This window comes from Juglans regia, chromosome 4 (genome assembly GCF_001411555.2).
Source record: "Juglans regia cultivar Chandler chromosome 4, Walnut 2.0, whole genome shotgun sequence".
Taxonomy (NCBI): Eukaryota; Viridiplantae; Streptophyta; class Magnoliopsida; order Fagales; family Juglandaceae; genus Juglans; species Juglans regia.
In genome coordinates this window covers 34,147,314-34,163,274 of record NC_049904.1, presented here as the reverse complement: position 1 = coordinate 34,163,274, position 15,961 = coordinate 34,147,314, and the positions used below count along the sequence as shown (strand labels likewise).

At 33.2% G+C, this 15,961-nt stretch overlaps 2 protein-coding genes across 2 annotated transcripts; both read right to left on the bottom strand.

The window, feature by feature from the left end:
- Window positions 1–1,817: 1,817 nt before the first annotated feature.
- On the bottom strand, window positions 1,818–3,323 carry LOC108981355 (cytochrome P450 94C1-like). The gene has a single exon (XM_018952470.2). The coding sequence runs from the start codon at window positions 3,321–3,323 to the stop codon at window positions 1,818–1,820; it is 1,506 nt and encodes a 501-aa protein (XP_018808015.2).
- Window positions 3,324–11,913: 8,590 nt separating this feature from the next.
- LOC108981353 (GDSL esterase/lipase At5g03610-like) lies at window positions 11,914–15,044 on the bottom strand. The gene is made up of 5 exons (XM_018952468.2): window positions 14,847–15,044; window positions 14,544–14,747; window positions 14,058–14,341; window positions 12,451–12,751; window positions 11,914–12,163 (listed from the first exon to the last, which is right to left on the bottom strand). Exons 1-5 carry the CDS (start codon window positions 14,914–14,916, stop codon window positions 11,940–11,942), a joined length of 1,083 nt encoding a protein of 360 aa, XP_018808013.2. The 5' UTR covers window positions 14,917–15,044; the 3' UTR covers window positions 11,914–11,939.
- Window positions 15,045–15,961: the final 917 nt, after the last annotated feature.

The following is a 15,961-nucleotide window of genomic DNA, read 5'->3' as shown; positions in this document are numbered from 1 at the left end:
GCGTATCCTACAAAACAAAGATGTGATCTGATGAGTGGCCGGGATTCAGGAATATTTGTCCTTTGTAATCATATGATTCATATGAGGCCGGCACACTAGTACTCTAATTAATTAGTGGCAGGTCTCCCGAAAATGAGAGGCTAGTGATGATAGGAGTTGGATATATACCTGGTCATGTCACGTACATTTATGCATGCATGGGCCATTATTGTATCATGATGATCATCATGTAGCTAGACTAGGATCTGTTTACGTGTAGCATCCAATTAATTACAACTTTACAACGTAGAAAACTTCTAAGCTGGATTATAATCAAACTGTACGTTTTGTTCTGGCCAGGGATTAGTACCGACTTCACTTTAGTTTCAATGATAAATTCTAGAGTGACCAAATTATATATAATCAATGGCTAGCTTGCAGAGGCTAATTCGAATTTTAATTGTTTGGTGAAATGCCAACATGCAAAAGCTGTAACTGGCAGCATGCATGTAGTCGTTCGATCTACAAGTATATAAATATGTGTATATACTGCACATATTATATATTCCCAAATAATAATCTCATTGTAACATTTGTTTGGGGGCATAGAATGAGATACAAAATTCTCATCTCATCTCATTTTATCATTATAATTTTTTTAAATTCTCACATAAAATATCATAAACAATTCAACTTTTTCAAATCTTAAAATAACAATAATATTTAAAAATAATATTTTAAACTTTCATCTAAAACAAAAAATTCTCATCTCACTCCCAAACCTAGGGTCTTTAGTATTTATTAGTGGGGTTGCAGTATATATAATCCAAGATTAAAGTTCCAAACAACATCAAATTAACGATGCGTTTGGATGTTAAACTAAGTTGAGTTGAGTTAAGTTCTTTATGAATAGTAGTGAGTTGAGATAGTGTAGTGAGTTATATATGTGAGACTCGCCTAAAATGAGTTTAGATGTGTTTGTATGTTAAGATAGATTTAGATGTATTTATAAGAAGTTGAAAAAAATTATGGGTCACGCGTGTTATAAAGAGGTGAGTTGAAAAAGGTTGTGGCTCCGTAGGTTCCACGTATAAAGAGGTTTTGAATTGAGATGAGTTTATAGTGACTTAAACATTGAGGCTTCGTTTGGTTCCTCAAATACTCTCAACTCATCTCAACTCATCATTATAACTTTTTCAAATCCCAATACAAAATATAATAAACAATTCAATTTTTTCAAATCTCAAAATAATAATAATATTAAAAAATAATATTCTAACAATATTTTATCATCTCAACTCAACTCAACTCAACTCACTTCAACATCCAAACACAACCTGAGTATTTAGATATTAAAAGAGGTCTAAATCTAAACCAAACTCAACTGAACTAAATAATATATATACACGCACATCCATATACACAAGAATCACACGATCGAGTACACGCTTTATACATTAATTTATATATATTCATATTCCTCGCAACCTAATAAGTCAAATTTTGGAGCTTATGAAGTGCACTAAAATTGGCAGAACGTCTAAAAGATTCCATGAAGGAATGTCTTAAATATCTACCTGAACAGTCAAAAAACACCAGCTACACAATCATACCGCTTACGGTACAACAAGATAAAAGTCTGGCCGACCACAACCTGCAGACTTGTTTCTGGTACTTGATATATGTATCCCATGTACTTGACCATCGATCAAATCCAACGACACATTTCTCTCGTACACTAAAACCTGCAACTTCATTGTTGCTCAGCTACACACAATTAATATTTTCAATCTTTAGGAATAAAACAGCTTATATAATACAGATAGATATATTGTGAATTATAAAGGTGTTTCTCTTTCCCGTACCAAGACCGGTAGTCCGCCTCTAAAAGAGGAGGTGAGCCCGGGAGAGAACAGGGGAGAGCGGCCCGGTGTCGCCAAGTCGATGTGGAATCTCCTAACCAATGAAAGAGCGAGACATTTTAGCTCCACCAGAGCCATTTCTTTGCCCAAACAGACCCTAACTCCAGCTTGGAAAACTGGGTACTTAAAAGGGTTTGCTGGAAAGAATACACCATCCTTCAACCACCTTTCTGGCCTGAATTCTAAACAATCTGGACCCCAGATTTCTTCAATCCGACCCATTGCGTAGGGATGGTAAGTAACCCTAGTGCCTCCTCTCACATACGTCCCATCAGGAAGGACATCATCCTCTTGACAAAACTTTGAATCGTATTGTATCGGAGGATAGAGTCTCATACTCTCATAAACTGCAGCTTGTAAAAAATGGAGCTCTCGCAGCTGTTCGAAGCTTTTGAGCTCCTGGTTTGCTCCGATGACTCGGTCTGCCTCGAGCCGGATTTCTGACTCCACGTGCGGGTGTTTTGCCAATAGCCAGAAGAAGCTAGTCAAGGCTGATGCAACAGTGTCACGGCCAGCTAAGAGGAAGCTTATAACGATGTCTCTCAGATATGGTTCATCATTTACAGCGCCCATGAACCGGGACAAAAGATCTTTATGATTGGAAAATCCCAGTTTCCGCTTCTGCCTTATGACATCCTGTGCCAAGATGTTGATCACTCTAACAGCTTCTCTTAATTTCTTCTCACTGCCTATATTGAGCTTCCGTTTGATCTTCCATAAAAGCGGGGACACAGACATGGCTCTCTCAGCAGATAATTTTGATGCAAGGTCAAAGGAAACAGCGAATTCAGACATGGGTAGTGACAACTCGAGGCAGCTAGGGTCCAACCCAAATGAGATTTGGCATATGCAATCAAAGGAGAATCTTCGAAACACGTCTTGTAAATCCAAAACTCCATCCTTTTTGCCTGCAACTAAGTATAAAAGAGGGACAAGTCGGCTTTTAATCTCGCAATTGAAAATATTGAATGCATACAATACTATGGAGGACTTGTTGAGCTCTAGATTCGCCATCTTTCTCTGGAAACTCCATAGGTCCCCGTCCACGTTGAATATACCTCGACCCAGAAAGTCACCCAAGATTGTGGAGAAAGGTTTGCCTTTTGGGTAATTCTCAAATCTTGTTCTGAGCATATACTCGACATTATCGGGGTTAGCAGTGATCGTGTTTCGGAGAACATGTATGTGGATAGTTTTACTAGGAGAGTTTTTCAGAAGATGAGCGTACCAATCACAAAGATTATCAAATTGTTTGGACCAATTCGACGTGAGATAACCATGACAAATCTCACAGTTGCACCAAGGCTTTAGTCTAACCAGGTAGAGCAGGAGAGAATTGCATATTACGAAAGAGAATACAAGAAAACAATAGCGGGGGTGAAGAAACTGCAAAAACCAGGAAGCTTCAACTTCAAGATCCATCAACAGAAGAAAAAAAAAAAAAAAAGTAATGGGGGAAAGACAGAGAAGAAATTATACGGAGAGAGACAAAAGACGGACGGGAGGTTTATGTATTGGACGCTATAATTATATATTGTCGGAGAAGTGATTGAGTTCAGCGGTATATATATATAGGACCCTTCTAGAGTCACCGCAGGGGCTCCCGCTAGTGTATTTAAATTTTTTTTTTTTTTTTCATTTTTTACATACATTTTTTTAATATTTTTTAATATTTTAAAAAAATTAAAAAAAAAATCTCATCACTATTAAAAAACATTTTTTAATAAAAAAAAATAAAAAATAAAAAAAAAATTCCAACAGGAGCTCCAAGCGGAAGTTCCCATCGGAAAAACTAGCATTTTCCATATATATATATATATATATATGTATATATATATATATATGTATTTTTTCGTTTGCAGTGTCAATCATGTAAAACTAGAAAATAAAAAATAATAATAATAATAATATAAGAGCATGCAAAACCCGTGCGCAAAAGAACAAAGTCAATTATTTCTCGAGCAGTACTACTGTGCCGTCCAGCTGTGAGGCGTGTCTATTAGTATAAATTTGATCAATAATGATTATTATTTTTTTACTATTTATTTATTAATTTTTTTTATTTGATTTTTTTTTTTTAATTTTACTTCATCATACCACAGAAATTGGGTGCGCGTATATATTAGTAAACGTAAACGGATATTTTGTCGATACATTAATTCTATTATTATCAATTCTGTAAACTATGAGTATCCATACTAATTACATATATAGATAAAAAAAAATTGAAGAATTATTATTTTCATTAGTTTCAAAAAATTGTTAGAAATATTAATTAGAACAAAAAATGAGAGATGGTATTACGAATTCCTCCAATTCTAATATTATATAAGTTAAAATCTATACATGTAAATACAATATTCTAACTACTTCACCACCTGCATGCAGGTACTCTTAATATTTAAGATGCCAAATGTTGTAATTTATTTTTAATCAATAAATAAACTTATGCCATAGTTATATTAACATTAAGCATATTATAATAATGCCCATTAATTAATATAAATAGAGGTCATACACCAAAAGTCAAAACCATGGTCTTTTTCATTATATATATATATATATATATATATATAAAGTGAAATATTCAAAAACCCCCGTATCAATTATCACCCAGTTTTCAATTATCTTTAAATTAACCATATATTTACCGCACAAACTATCATGAAATCACAATGTATCCTTTTTTTAAAAAAAAAAAAGAAAAGAAAATAAATATATAACAACATAACGAAATAAAAAAGATTGATTTTAGAGAATTTATTAAAAATAAAATATTTATAATTCTTAATTTTTCTAAAATGTATCCATTTCTTAATTATTTTTTCTTGATTATTTTTAAATTTACTTGTAAGTTTTTTGAAATATTTTAAGATTTTTTTTTTAAATTTTACTTATTATTTTTATTGCATCGCGGGCCTCGTTTCCATTCAAAACCCACCTCAACTCATCTCAACTTATCTCATCTCAGCACTACAACTTTTCTAAATCTCTAAACAAAATATAATAAACAATTCAATTTTTTCAAATCTCAAAACAACTTTTTTAAATTTCTACACAAAATATAATAAATAATTTAACTTTTATTCTATTATTTACAAATCATCTCAACTTATCTTAACTTTTATTTCTAGAATGTATTTTAGTGCTATATATATTTATAGGTTATTTATTTCTTAGGCGACTTTTTGCTGCTATATATTAATTTATAAAAGACTTTTATTGCCCGATGTCTTGGGGCCTTGGGGCATAGTCCAGCTTCCTATGTACACTGCATCTAACCCAGGCATGGTTGTCAATCATGTTTAAAGGTAAATAAAACACGACAACTTCAATAATAAAATAACCCATGCATGGCCAACTAAAAGCCTCCCACTTGGATTGCTCAAAAATATTATACACTAAATCATGTGATGTACATGCAAGCAAGACCCAAATAAATAAATATATATATATATATATATAAATGACAAGTCATTTTAAAGTATAATTAGTGCATACATATATTATAAATAGAGCTTGCGGTTTAATTTCTTGAGTACTACTAATAAAATAATATTAAAGCGACCAAATAATTAACATCATGTGGCGCGCGCACTACATACGTGGACCCTTTAATTTCTTGCAATATCATGATCTGGGCTTCTTTGTACGGAAAACACCTGATTTAAGAAAGAGAAAAGATACATGTGATTGTGAATTATATAATTATCTTGTAATTATTTTAAAAAAATAATAAAATATGAGATTTATATAAAAAAAATTAATTTTTTAATAATAGACTATTTTTTTCAAAACGTTTACGAACTTGACAATCATATATAAAATTACACTTTGAAACGATACCTGGGGCCGGCCGGGGCAAGTACTGCTCCCTAGCTACACTAATTTATTGCGGCGAGAGTTGAATCATGCATCAAATCCGTATTAAATTTATTGATGCATGAATCACGGAGTCATAGGTTTACTCAGCATTCCATTTGGCATGTCCCCCGCTCTTCTGAAGTACACATGGGGACAATTAAACAAAGATCATGGTTCGATCTCTGATATATATTCAATATATCTACTCGAGTTCATGTAGCCGATTCATACATATATATATATATTATGAATAATTCTATGTATCAGTAATTTTTTTATTTTTACATCTCATATTTATAATTTTTTTTTTTGATATGGGATTGTTTTTTATAGAAGACAAGAATATTTTTAAATAAAGTGTAGAATCTAGGTCAATAAATAATGATTAACACATAGAAATTTTCATATATAGATATGTGTGTGATCATAGATCAACAAGGCCCCAAAATTAAAGCTGAAGATAGATTGATATATAGCTAGGTTAGCTGCATGGTGCGAAACATCATTACCAAAAGATAGAAAAAGGAATATATATTATATACTTATAATTAATTCGCCGTGCCTAATTTAATTATGTGAATAAATTATTAAATACTCAATCTTTTAATATCACTACTGGAATTATTGCAGTACTAGTACTAGTAGTACTACGTACGTATTTGACGTAGGGTTTTTGACAAACGAGTCAAACTTCGTCAGAATCTATCTGCAACATGTATAATTATATACATGCTTAAGGTGCAATATCGTTGATTAGGTAGGCACATATATATATATATATATATATAATATCTATCATGTTTAGCCGGACCAGATGGAACAAGCTAGCTGCAGCAGACATCATGCAACGGATCTAAGTATAATTTTTTAAAGAGTATATATAAAAGAGAGAGTGTGTCAAAGACTACAAAACTGAAAAAATGTTTTCCTTTCAAAAACTGGAAAAGAAGTGCTGATAATGGTTGTCCTACAAGCCATATCTATATATACCATGAGTGTTTTTAAATTGTCACAAAAATTGTGTCATGAGATTGAAGCACTATTTGCCAGGTTTTGGTGGTCACAGAATAAGGGGAAAGGGATACATTGGTGGAGTTGGGAGAAAATAAGGTTGAGTAAAGCAAGAGGTGGGTTGGGTTTTAGACAGATTGAAAATTTTAACAAGGTCATGCTTGCAAAACAAGGGTGGAGAATGCTAAAAGATCCTCAATTCCTTGTGGCAAAAGTTTTCAAAGAAAAACATTTTAAAAATACTCAGCTGTTGGATGCTCCTTTGGGAAAATCTCCTTTTATTTGGAGGAGTGTTTGTACTTGTTTGGAGGTGTTAAGGTGTGGTTTGATATGGAGGGTGAGGAATGGTGAGTCCATTAACATCTGGGGTCATAAATGGTTACCAAAACTAATTACAGGCTGTGTTCAATCCCAAATTAAAGTGCTGTAAAAGGATGCTCGTGTAAGTGATCTTATTGAAAAGGAGGCTAAAATATGGAAGGAAGATTTGATTAGACAGATCTTCGATAAAGATGAGGTAAGTTTGATATTTTCAATCCCTATTAGCCGAATGGGGGCTGTAGATAGATTGATTTGGGGGCCTGTAAAAAATGGTAAATACTCTGTGAAGAGTGCTTACCACATGGAGCTGGAGGTGGGTGGAAAATTGTATGGGGAGACTTCTGAAACTGATAAAGAAGATATAATGTGAAAACAATTATGGAATCTGGATGTAGCGGGGTCTGTTAAGCATTTCTCGTGGAAATCCGCAAATAACATCTTGCCTACCAAGCTAAATCTTTGTAAGAAGAACATTGTAAAAGATCCTAAGTGTCCTATATGCCAGCAGGAAGAAGAAACGGTTATACACGCTATTTGGAACTGTCCAGCATCTTTGGATGTTTGGGCTGAGGGGGAAATCCAGCAAAGAAATGGGATATAGGAGGGGGTAATTTTTTATAGCTATGGATAGAGATGTATAGAAAGTTGAATACAGAAAATATAGAGAAAATTGTAATGATAAGGAAGAATATATGGCGGAGGAGGAATAAGTTTGTTTTTTATAAAAAAAATTCTTGACTCCTCCACAGGTTGTATAGATATCTATTGCAGGTCAAGAGGAATATATTGAGGCAAAAAGGAAGGGGATGGAGGGGCAAATGTTGGTGGTGTTAAAAGAAGAGTTCTGGGATGGAAAAGGCCAAAGGGCAGGAGCTTGAAGGCAAATCTTGATGCGGCTCTAAATGAGACACTACAATCAGTAGGGATTGTGATTGCTATTAGAGACTACAATGGTGAACTGGTTGCTGCAAAATATGTTGACAGAAGCTTTACCAGTTCTTCTTATGTTGCAGAGAGTATGGCATTGTGTGAGGCAATGGAAATGTGTAAGGAATTGGGTTTTTGAGATGTCTATTTTGAGGGGGATGCAAAGGAGGTGGTTGAGGCACTAGTGATGAGAGAGGGGGAAAATGATTTGTTGGCATGCTCAAATAGTTGAAGACCTGTAGCAGTGTCTGAAATCTTGTGGCTTGTGGAAGATTGGTTTTAGTCATCATGAAGGCAACGAAGTGGCTCATCATTTGGCAAAGATGGCATTGTATTGCAATAACGGTCAATACTGATTAGAAGAGGGCCTGAGTCTATCAATGTTTTGCTGGAAAATGACAAGTTGTATAGTTAAACTGTTACTTGATTATCAATGAATACAAAGAGGTTTATTTCCAAAAAAGAAAAAAAGGGATTTGCCTCATATACATTTAGTTCTATCAGGTAGTATTATTACATACATGATGACATTACAAGAAAAATAGATATTTGTGATATTTTACAATAAAAAAAAAGAATATTTACGATAAAAACAAACTCATTTTAGATAAAAATAGTTATGTCGCTGAAAATAATTGGTCGCAAATAAACAATTTTTTTTATAGTGTCAAGATTCGAGAGAAAATAGGTCGTAGGTGTTAGCTAATTATAATGTGCTTAATTAAAATGATCAGGCCAGGGGTCAATAATATTGAAAGGAAATAGACCCCTTTTAATTATTTTTAACATCCAAAATAAGTTCATTAACTAATTATAACATGCAATTTTGAGATCCGATGGTAGTTTTGTGCTTTCTGATATTTGATCGATCGGCGGCACAACGTGCATTCTCTCTTTTGTTTTTTCTGACAATTTACGAATGATCAACGTACATATAATATAAATTGAAGAAAAAATACAGTCATTAAATTTTTTTTATGTTCTATATATATACTAACCACTTCTAACTAATTTGTAACTAATAGCTAATATGAGTAGTTACAATTCTAATACAGATCAAAGGTTGGAGCTCGATCGGAAACTCAAAATGGGATAAGATCTCGAATCTCCAATGATGAACATAATCTATTGGATGGCTATTAATATATAATTGGAACGAGATTCCACCACGATTGGAAAAAGTCCACACAACAAATTAAAAACAAGGTTTCATGAGTATTTTAATCAAACCCATGCATATTCCGTGTTCAATTTCTTCTCTATTTGTACCAATTTGATATCAGGACAGGATTTACATGAATTGTTTATATAAAATGTAAAATGATTAGTTTTGGCTGCAGGCTGACTTCTCGAATGTTAAAAGAGACAGCCATTTGAGGAATCAGTTAAAGTAGTCAATGCATACTATATATGTATACAAATTATCATGATGCATGCAGTACTACTGGTGTAGCCATCCATATATGTCGGCCACTTTTGACGGCCGCCGTAGCTAATGCACGTACTCCAATTAAATATCTCATACCGGCGACTATAATTGCAGGCTCGTCCACTACAACTAGTGTTTGGCCGCCCCCATTCTTATCATCACTCCCACATCATGAGGAATATTAACTGCTTAATCAAATATTGCAAGCGCAACGAGGCTTCGGTGTACATCCAGAGCTAGTGCTGTATGATCAGCCAAGATTACAAGTCAATTTGTTCGATTCCCGATGGTGACTGAAAGAAACTGAAGAGGGTAACCGAAGATCACGGATCTGAATGGGCGGGCACTCGAGGGGTACGTACGTAGGGTCTTTAAACACAGCAAGGCCCATTCTAACACACGATCTCTATAAATATGGAAGCCCAAAAACTCTTTCGAACGAGTCGATGCATAGGTTTTTTTTTTCCCATATATACGGAGTGATTTATAAGCCCACCATCCTGGAAATAAATAAATAAATAAATATAGCGGTGTTATTCTGCTGTTCAGAGTGCACCGTTCAATCTTACCGTTAGTTTAAAATTTTTATTTTATTTTCTTTAAATTTATTTATTCATATTTGTTTACCATTTTAAAACATTTTTAAAAAATATAAAAAAAATATCAATACATTAATAGTTTCTTCTTTAATTATTAAGTAAAGAAAATAATTTTAAAAAAATAAAAAAACATGAGATGCCAAAATGAGGGGGCAAATGGAGTGGACAAAGTAGCATTTTTTTAAATATTAAGCTTGCAAAAACAAATTTAAAAAAAAAAAAAAACAAACAAACATAATCACAAAGGTGGTCTCAATTGTACTGGCCTGAGTACATATAGCGGTGGACCTACCCAAAATTTTTTGAAAAATCAAAATATACCTTAGTTTTTAATCGTAATTTTATAACTACAGAAAATGACCCCCAAAAAAATTTATAATTCCTATATGCTCTGTAAAATTTTATAAAATTACAATATATTTAGAAATGTCTCTCCAATTTTTTCCTAAAGTCTCAGAATTTTGTTTAATTTCTATATATGATTTATTTTCAAGAGTGTGGTCTCACCAAAATTAAATCAAAACTAAGTTTGGGAGAAATAATAAACTTATTAATTATATGAGTCCCAAGTTTTTTGTTATACAATAATATTAGGTTTCTTAATATAGAATCTAAAGTGAACATATAAGAAAAATCATTTATGGTTGGTGATTTATATGGAAAATAGTTGAGAGGTTTTATCCTCTAGAATTTATTGAGCAAGAAAAAACTTATTTAAGATCTCAATTATAGTATTATATGCTTAATGTGACACAAAAATATCTAAATTTTACATGAAACATGATAAACTAGCTTATATATATACTAGAATAAAAGATGACATTTTAAAAGATCGCTTGATAGTTTCTATGAAGCAAATAAATTTTAAATATTTTATTACAAAAATAATAATGGATATATATTATTTCTTGAAGCATTATCGTAAAAAATCTGAAACAACCCAAAAATTGCTGGTTCTGCCTCTGAGTACAGACATGATCAACGAACGCATGAATAGTGGGCATAATGAAAACAGAATATTCCGACGACGTTGTAAGTTTAGTTGTTCAACTTCTCCACGAGTATAGCTTGTTGCGTCGATCGAGTTCATAAAATTGTTTTTAGGATATTTAAGATCATAGTAATGAGTTCATAAAGTTATTTTTAGAACTTATTTATCTTATCATTTATACTATTTATCAACTTGCTATTTGAACAGAAAATAAAAATTAATAAGACTTGGCACTCCATGCATGCATGTACAGCATATAGCTAAGACCTAATAAAATGATAATTTTCTTTCTATTATTACATATGATTTATTTGGAAAATATTTAGATAGAGGACAAGTATAGCATCGCGCCCTAATAGCATTATTGATAAGATAAATAATAGTTGCAATCATAAGTATGTAAGTGCAAGTGATGTACAATCACTTTAAAAAAAATGAATAAATACATGACTCATATGAAAAAAAAATTAATGTTTTTAATAGAGAAATCTATTTTTTTTCAAAACGAGTACTGCACGACGCTTACGCATTTTACGATTGCATGTTGCATTACCTATGGTAATTATGCGACTAGACTATACAAAACCTGCAATATTGCTTAATACAAACAGAAAAATTATATTGAGAAATTAGAAAAATGATCATAATTAATTGAGAACTACTACAGATACAAAGAGATTATATAAAAATAAATTTAAAAATAGAAGTGGTTTCATAAGATCATTTATATCTACTTTACAATAAAAGTAACTTTACAAACTGATATATTATATGAAACTACATCAGTTTGTAGTTTACTTTTATATAATTTTTTGTAACTAAAGTATTTCTCTAATTATATACCACCCCGGGGCGGGTGTTTTACCCTAGTTTTTTTTTTTTTTTTTTCCCGAACTCTAGTAGTAGTGAAAATATTGTTCAAGATTGGCTTGCAAAGCTGAATACACGGCACGCCATCCCTCCTGCGAAGGATGAGCTACGTCCCAAAAGAATGCTGATTTGGGATTCTCGCAAATTGTATATTTCTTAGCTCCATTTTCATCTAGACTCCCGCAGAAATATTCGCTGCTGACACCCAAACAGCATGGCTTCAATGGCGGGTTCTCAAACTTTATACTTCCTGCACACACGTATAAAAGATCGAGTACTATAATCAATCTGTATGAGTTCTGAAAGTGAACCAAAGTAATTGAAAAAGACACTCGAGGGGTAGTACTCATGTTCATGTTAAACGACGGTTGGTCAATGCCCAAGCTAGCAAACACACCAATATTTAGCAATATCATATATATGGAAGCTAATAATTGCCTACTATATTTTATCTCAAATATAATTAATTAAGCACATGTATAATAATATTCATCCATATCTATAAGGAGGCTAGGCATGGTTGTACGTGTTACGTACCTTCGTTCTTGAGGGCGGACGTGAACGAAGCATAAAGATCAATAATGAAAAAAGGAGAATCCTTTGTTTCGTTGTTCAGCTTTTCCACGGCTTGCTTCAATAGAAGATTGTGGAAACTGACGAGCGAGCTATAAGTATCATTGCATTGTTGGAATGAGGATGTGTCTGTGATATAAGGGATCAGACACGATCCCCAAGGCTCTAAACCTGTCACGCCAATTTTTTTTACTCCCAAGCCATGAATTCGTTTCAAGTTGATAGCAAGTTGATTGACCACTGTCCTAATGAAAGATTGCAATCCCTAAAACAGATCATCAATTTAATTCAGATTAATATAAGGTTCGATCAACACTACTATTAGCTAGTACTACTACTATATTAATATAAATTAATCGGTTTTTTTTATCACATCTTTTAATTATTGGTATTAATTAATAGGAAATCAATATTAATTAATCATATGTAATGTGATCTCTGTAGTCTGTACGTACGTTGTAGTGAAAGTTTTAGAATCACACGAAGAAAATAATTAGCATGCAGGAAACAACGAAATTGTTGATATAGTAATAAACATTTCCACTATGTTAATTTCATTATATATCTTGCAAGGATGGAAAATCCTATATTCAGTATGAGACGCGCGGTGACCAAATCCAAACGCAATATGGCCACAAATTAGTCGTCGGCCTTTAACTCTCTCATTGGGACGTCGATCCCAGTACCTGCTGCCTACTTATATATACCTATATAACCCACCCACTAGGCCCATATATAAATAAGATGATATAGGATGAAAATTTTGTAAATAACAGTTAAATAGTTTGAATTCAGATTTTTATGAAATTTTGAGAAATAAAAGAGAAATAATTGAATAAAAAAATTATAAAGTTAAAATAGGGTTAGAATATATATAATTTTTGGATTTAAAAAAATTGAATTGTTTTGTATTTTAAAAAGTGTTAATAATTAGGTAATGATTAGATGAAAAAGTTCAAAATTAAAATTTGAAAATTGAAAATTAGTTATATGAATAGTATTTGAATGTTAAGATGAGATGATCGAGATAACAGGATGAGAAGGTTCGACATATTTGTGAAACCATTAATTAAAACTTAAAACATCCCACCAGATCAATTGAATTTGATAGAAAAACAAAGGAAAAATAAAGGTAATTGACTATATATATATAATATGCATGCATGGTTTCCTCAAATTATCGTTAAATATTATTAATTATCTTTAAATATTTAATCGGTATTATTTTAGTACTCCTAATTCGTTTAAATGTTAAAAAACAAAACTGTTGGAGAAAAATTAAAAAGTGAATTCAACGCCTGGAATGAGGATTCTAATTTGGCACCTTCACTATGACGTACATGATAATATGTTAAATTACCAATTTACCATTAGTCTATTTCATGTCTGATCTAAAACATAAATAATGCAGATCACGTTGGATTAATTTCATTAACGTATAATTTATATATATATATATATATATACACACACTTCAATGGAGTTATCAAGAAAGATTAGGTTAACTAATGCATGCCTAGGATCAGTTATGTACTGAGTATTTATGTGTAGGTGGGTAGAATATTTCTTACCTCATGAGCAGAGCCGTTCGTGCGAAGGTAAGTAAAGTGATCATTACCAGCGAGACTGACAAAGGACACGGAGAGCTCTAGGTCTTTAGCAGTAAACGCGTTGTCTCTGAGGAGATGTTCGAGGGAATCGATCTGGATTGTCATGTTTGGGCCGGAGAAAAAGGTATCAAATACACCCGTCCCTCCATAAGCAAAATTCACTCCGGATTTCAACAATGGAATCCCACATGATGATGATTTCCACCCTTCATATGGAATCGGAGACTTAAGTCCTAAGAACTTAGCTGCATGCATGCATTAATTTATACAATTAAACACAATAATATTAGAGATCATGCTAATTAGCGTAAAATAGTCCTGTCATCTGTACGTATATGCATGCAATATTACAAACAGACCATGCAGCGTACGTGTCAGCCTTTGATTGTAGCTCTATAATATGCAGGTCAAAGAAATAGCCAAATTATGCACATGAGAGGGACACACCAACGTAATCGGTAAGGACACGGCCATCGGAGAAACGACCAGCTGGTTTTCCAGGAAAGTTGATGCCGTAGGGATATTTCCAAGCGACTTGAGTTTTATTGGTGTTGCCTGTGTCAGCATAAGAATCTCCAAAGACGAAGAGCTTTAGCGGACGAATATTAGAGGGTACATGATGATGATGTCCTTGCACCGCTTGTTGCCGGCCTGGGAAAAGTCCAACAAGTACATAATATTATTAGCGAGAAGTAGTGATCAATTTTGACGACAAATACGAAAGGGACAATCTTAATATGGCGTTGTAACCTGAAAGAATGGACAAAAGGAAGCAGCAGAGAACAGAACAGAGGAGCTTTTGCGTGTCCATTACAACCATAAGAAGAATCAGAAGCGCGCGCCGAGCGTGAAGCGTTGCACAAATTAATCGAAGTTTGGTGGAAGTAGATGCAAAAAATATATTTGGACGACGAGTTCGCAACGAAGAAGATATTGGCCGGATGCCAAAATTCCTAATGATCGTAGTATATATATATATATATATATATATATATACAGTGGCCGTGAATTAGCACAAGTTTGCTGGTGGGGTCACCGGCCTTCGAGATTATCACGCTGATTAAGTTGACTTCAAAAGTTTATTTATAACCACGATCGAGGTGGGGCCCTTCACAATGACAGTACGCACCTATTTGAATGGAATTATTTACCGCCATGCATGCAGGCATCACATTCTAGATCTCCCTGTTGAGCTTAATTACCTTGTGTTTCATATCTTTGACGGCCGGGCTTGTGTCAAATGCACACATATATAAATATCTGTGGATATTTTCATATTGATAATTAAGCACACATCTTCAATGGGGACTGGTCTGGTGGCCGGGGATAATTTAATATATTTATCCACATTACGTGTACACGTGTATTAATATTAGCTTATATATGAAAATTAATTACAGTGCATTTTTTTAAAAATATATATGGAAGGTTCCTAGGCGCCCTTACCAATGTAAGTACTTAAATCCAGAATAAAGTTTTATCAACCCAAATTGAACGGTACTTTTTTGGGTCAACGTCGATACTTAACGTTGATTAGTTTCTGTCTATTATTTAAGTACTTTTGAAGAAAAAGATCACAAGCTAGCCAACTGCTCTTTTGTTGGGAGTACGACTAAGAAGATACATGCAGCGCATATTAGGATTAAATCAGCACGCCTGCCTTTGTTGAACAATCACAATCTATGTAACATGTTTAAGCACGGCATGATCTCATGACACTGTCAACAAGACTATTCGTAAGAGAATAAATAATTCTATCACCCTTACAGGAATAATTAAGAAGCTACGAAAGTTAACGACCAATGATATATATAATAGTTCCAGCAGTGGGAATGAATGACTGATCATCGAGGAGGCCAGCGAGA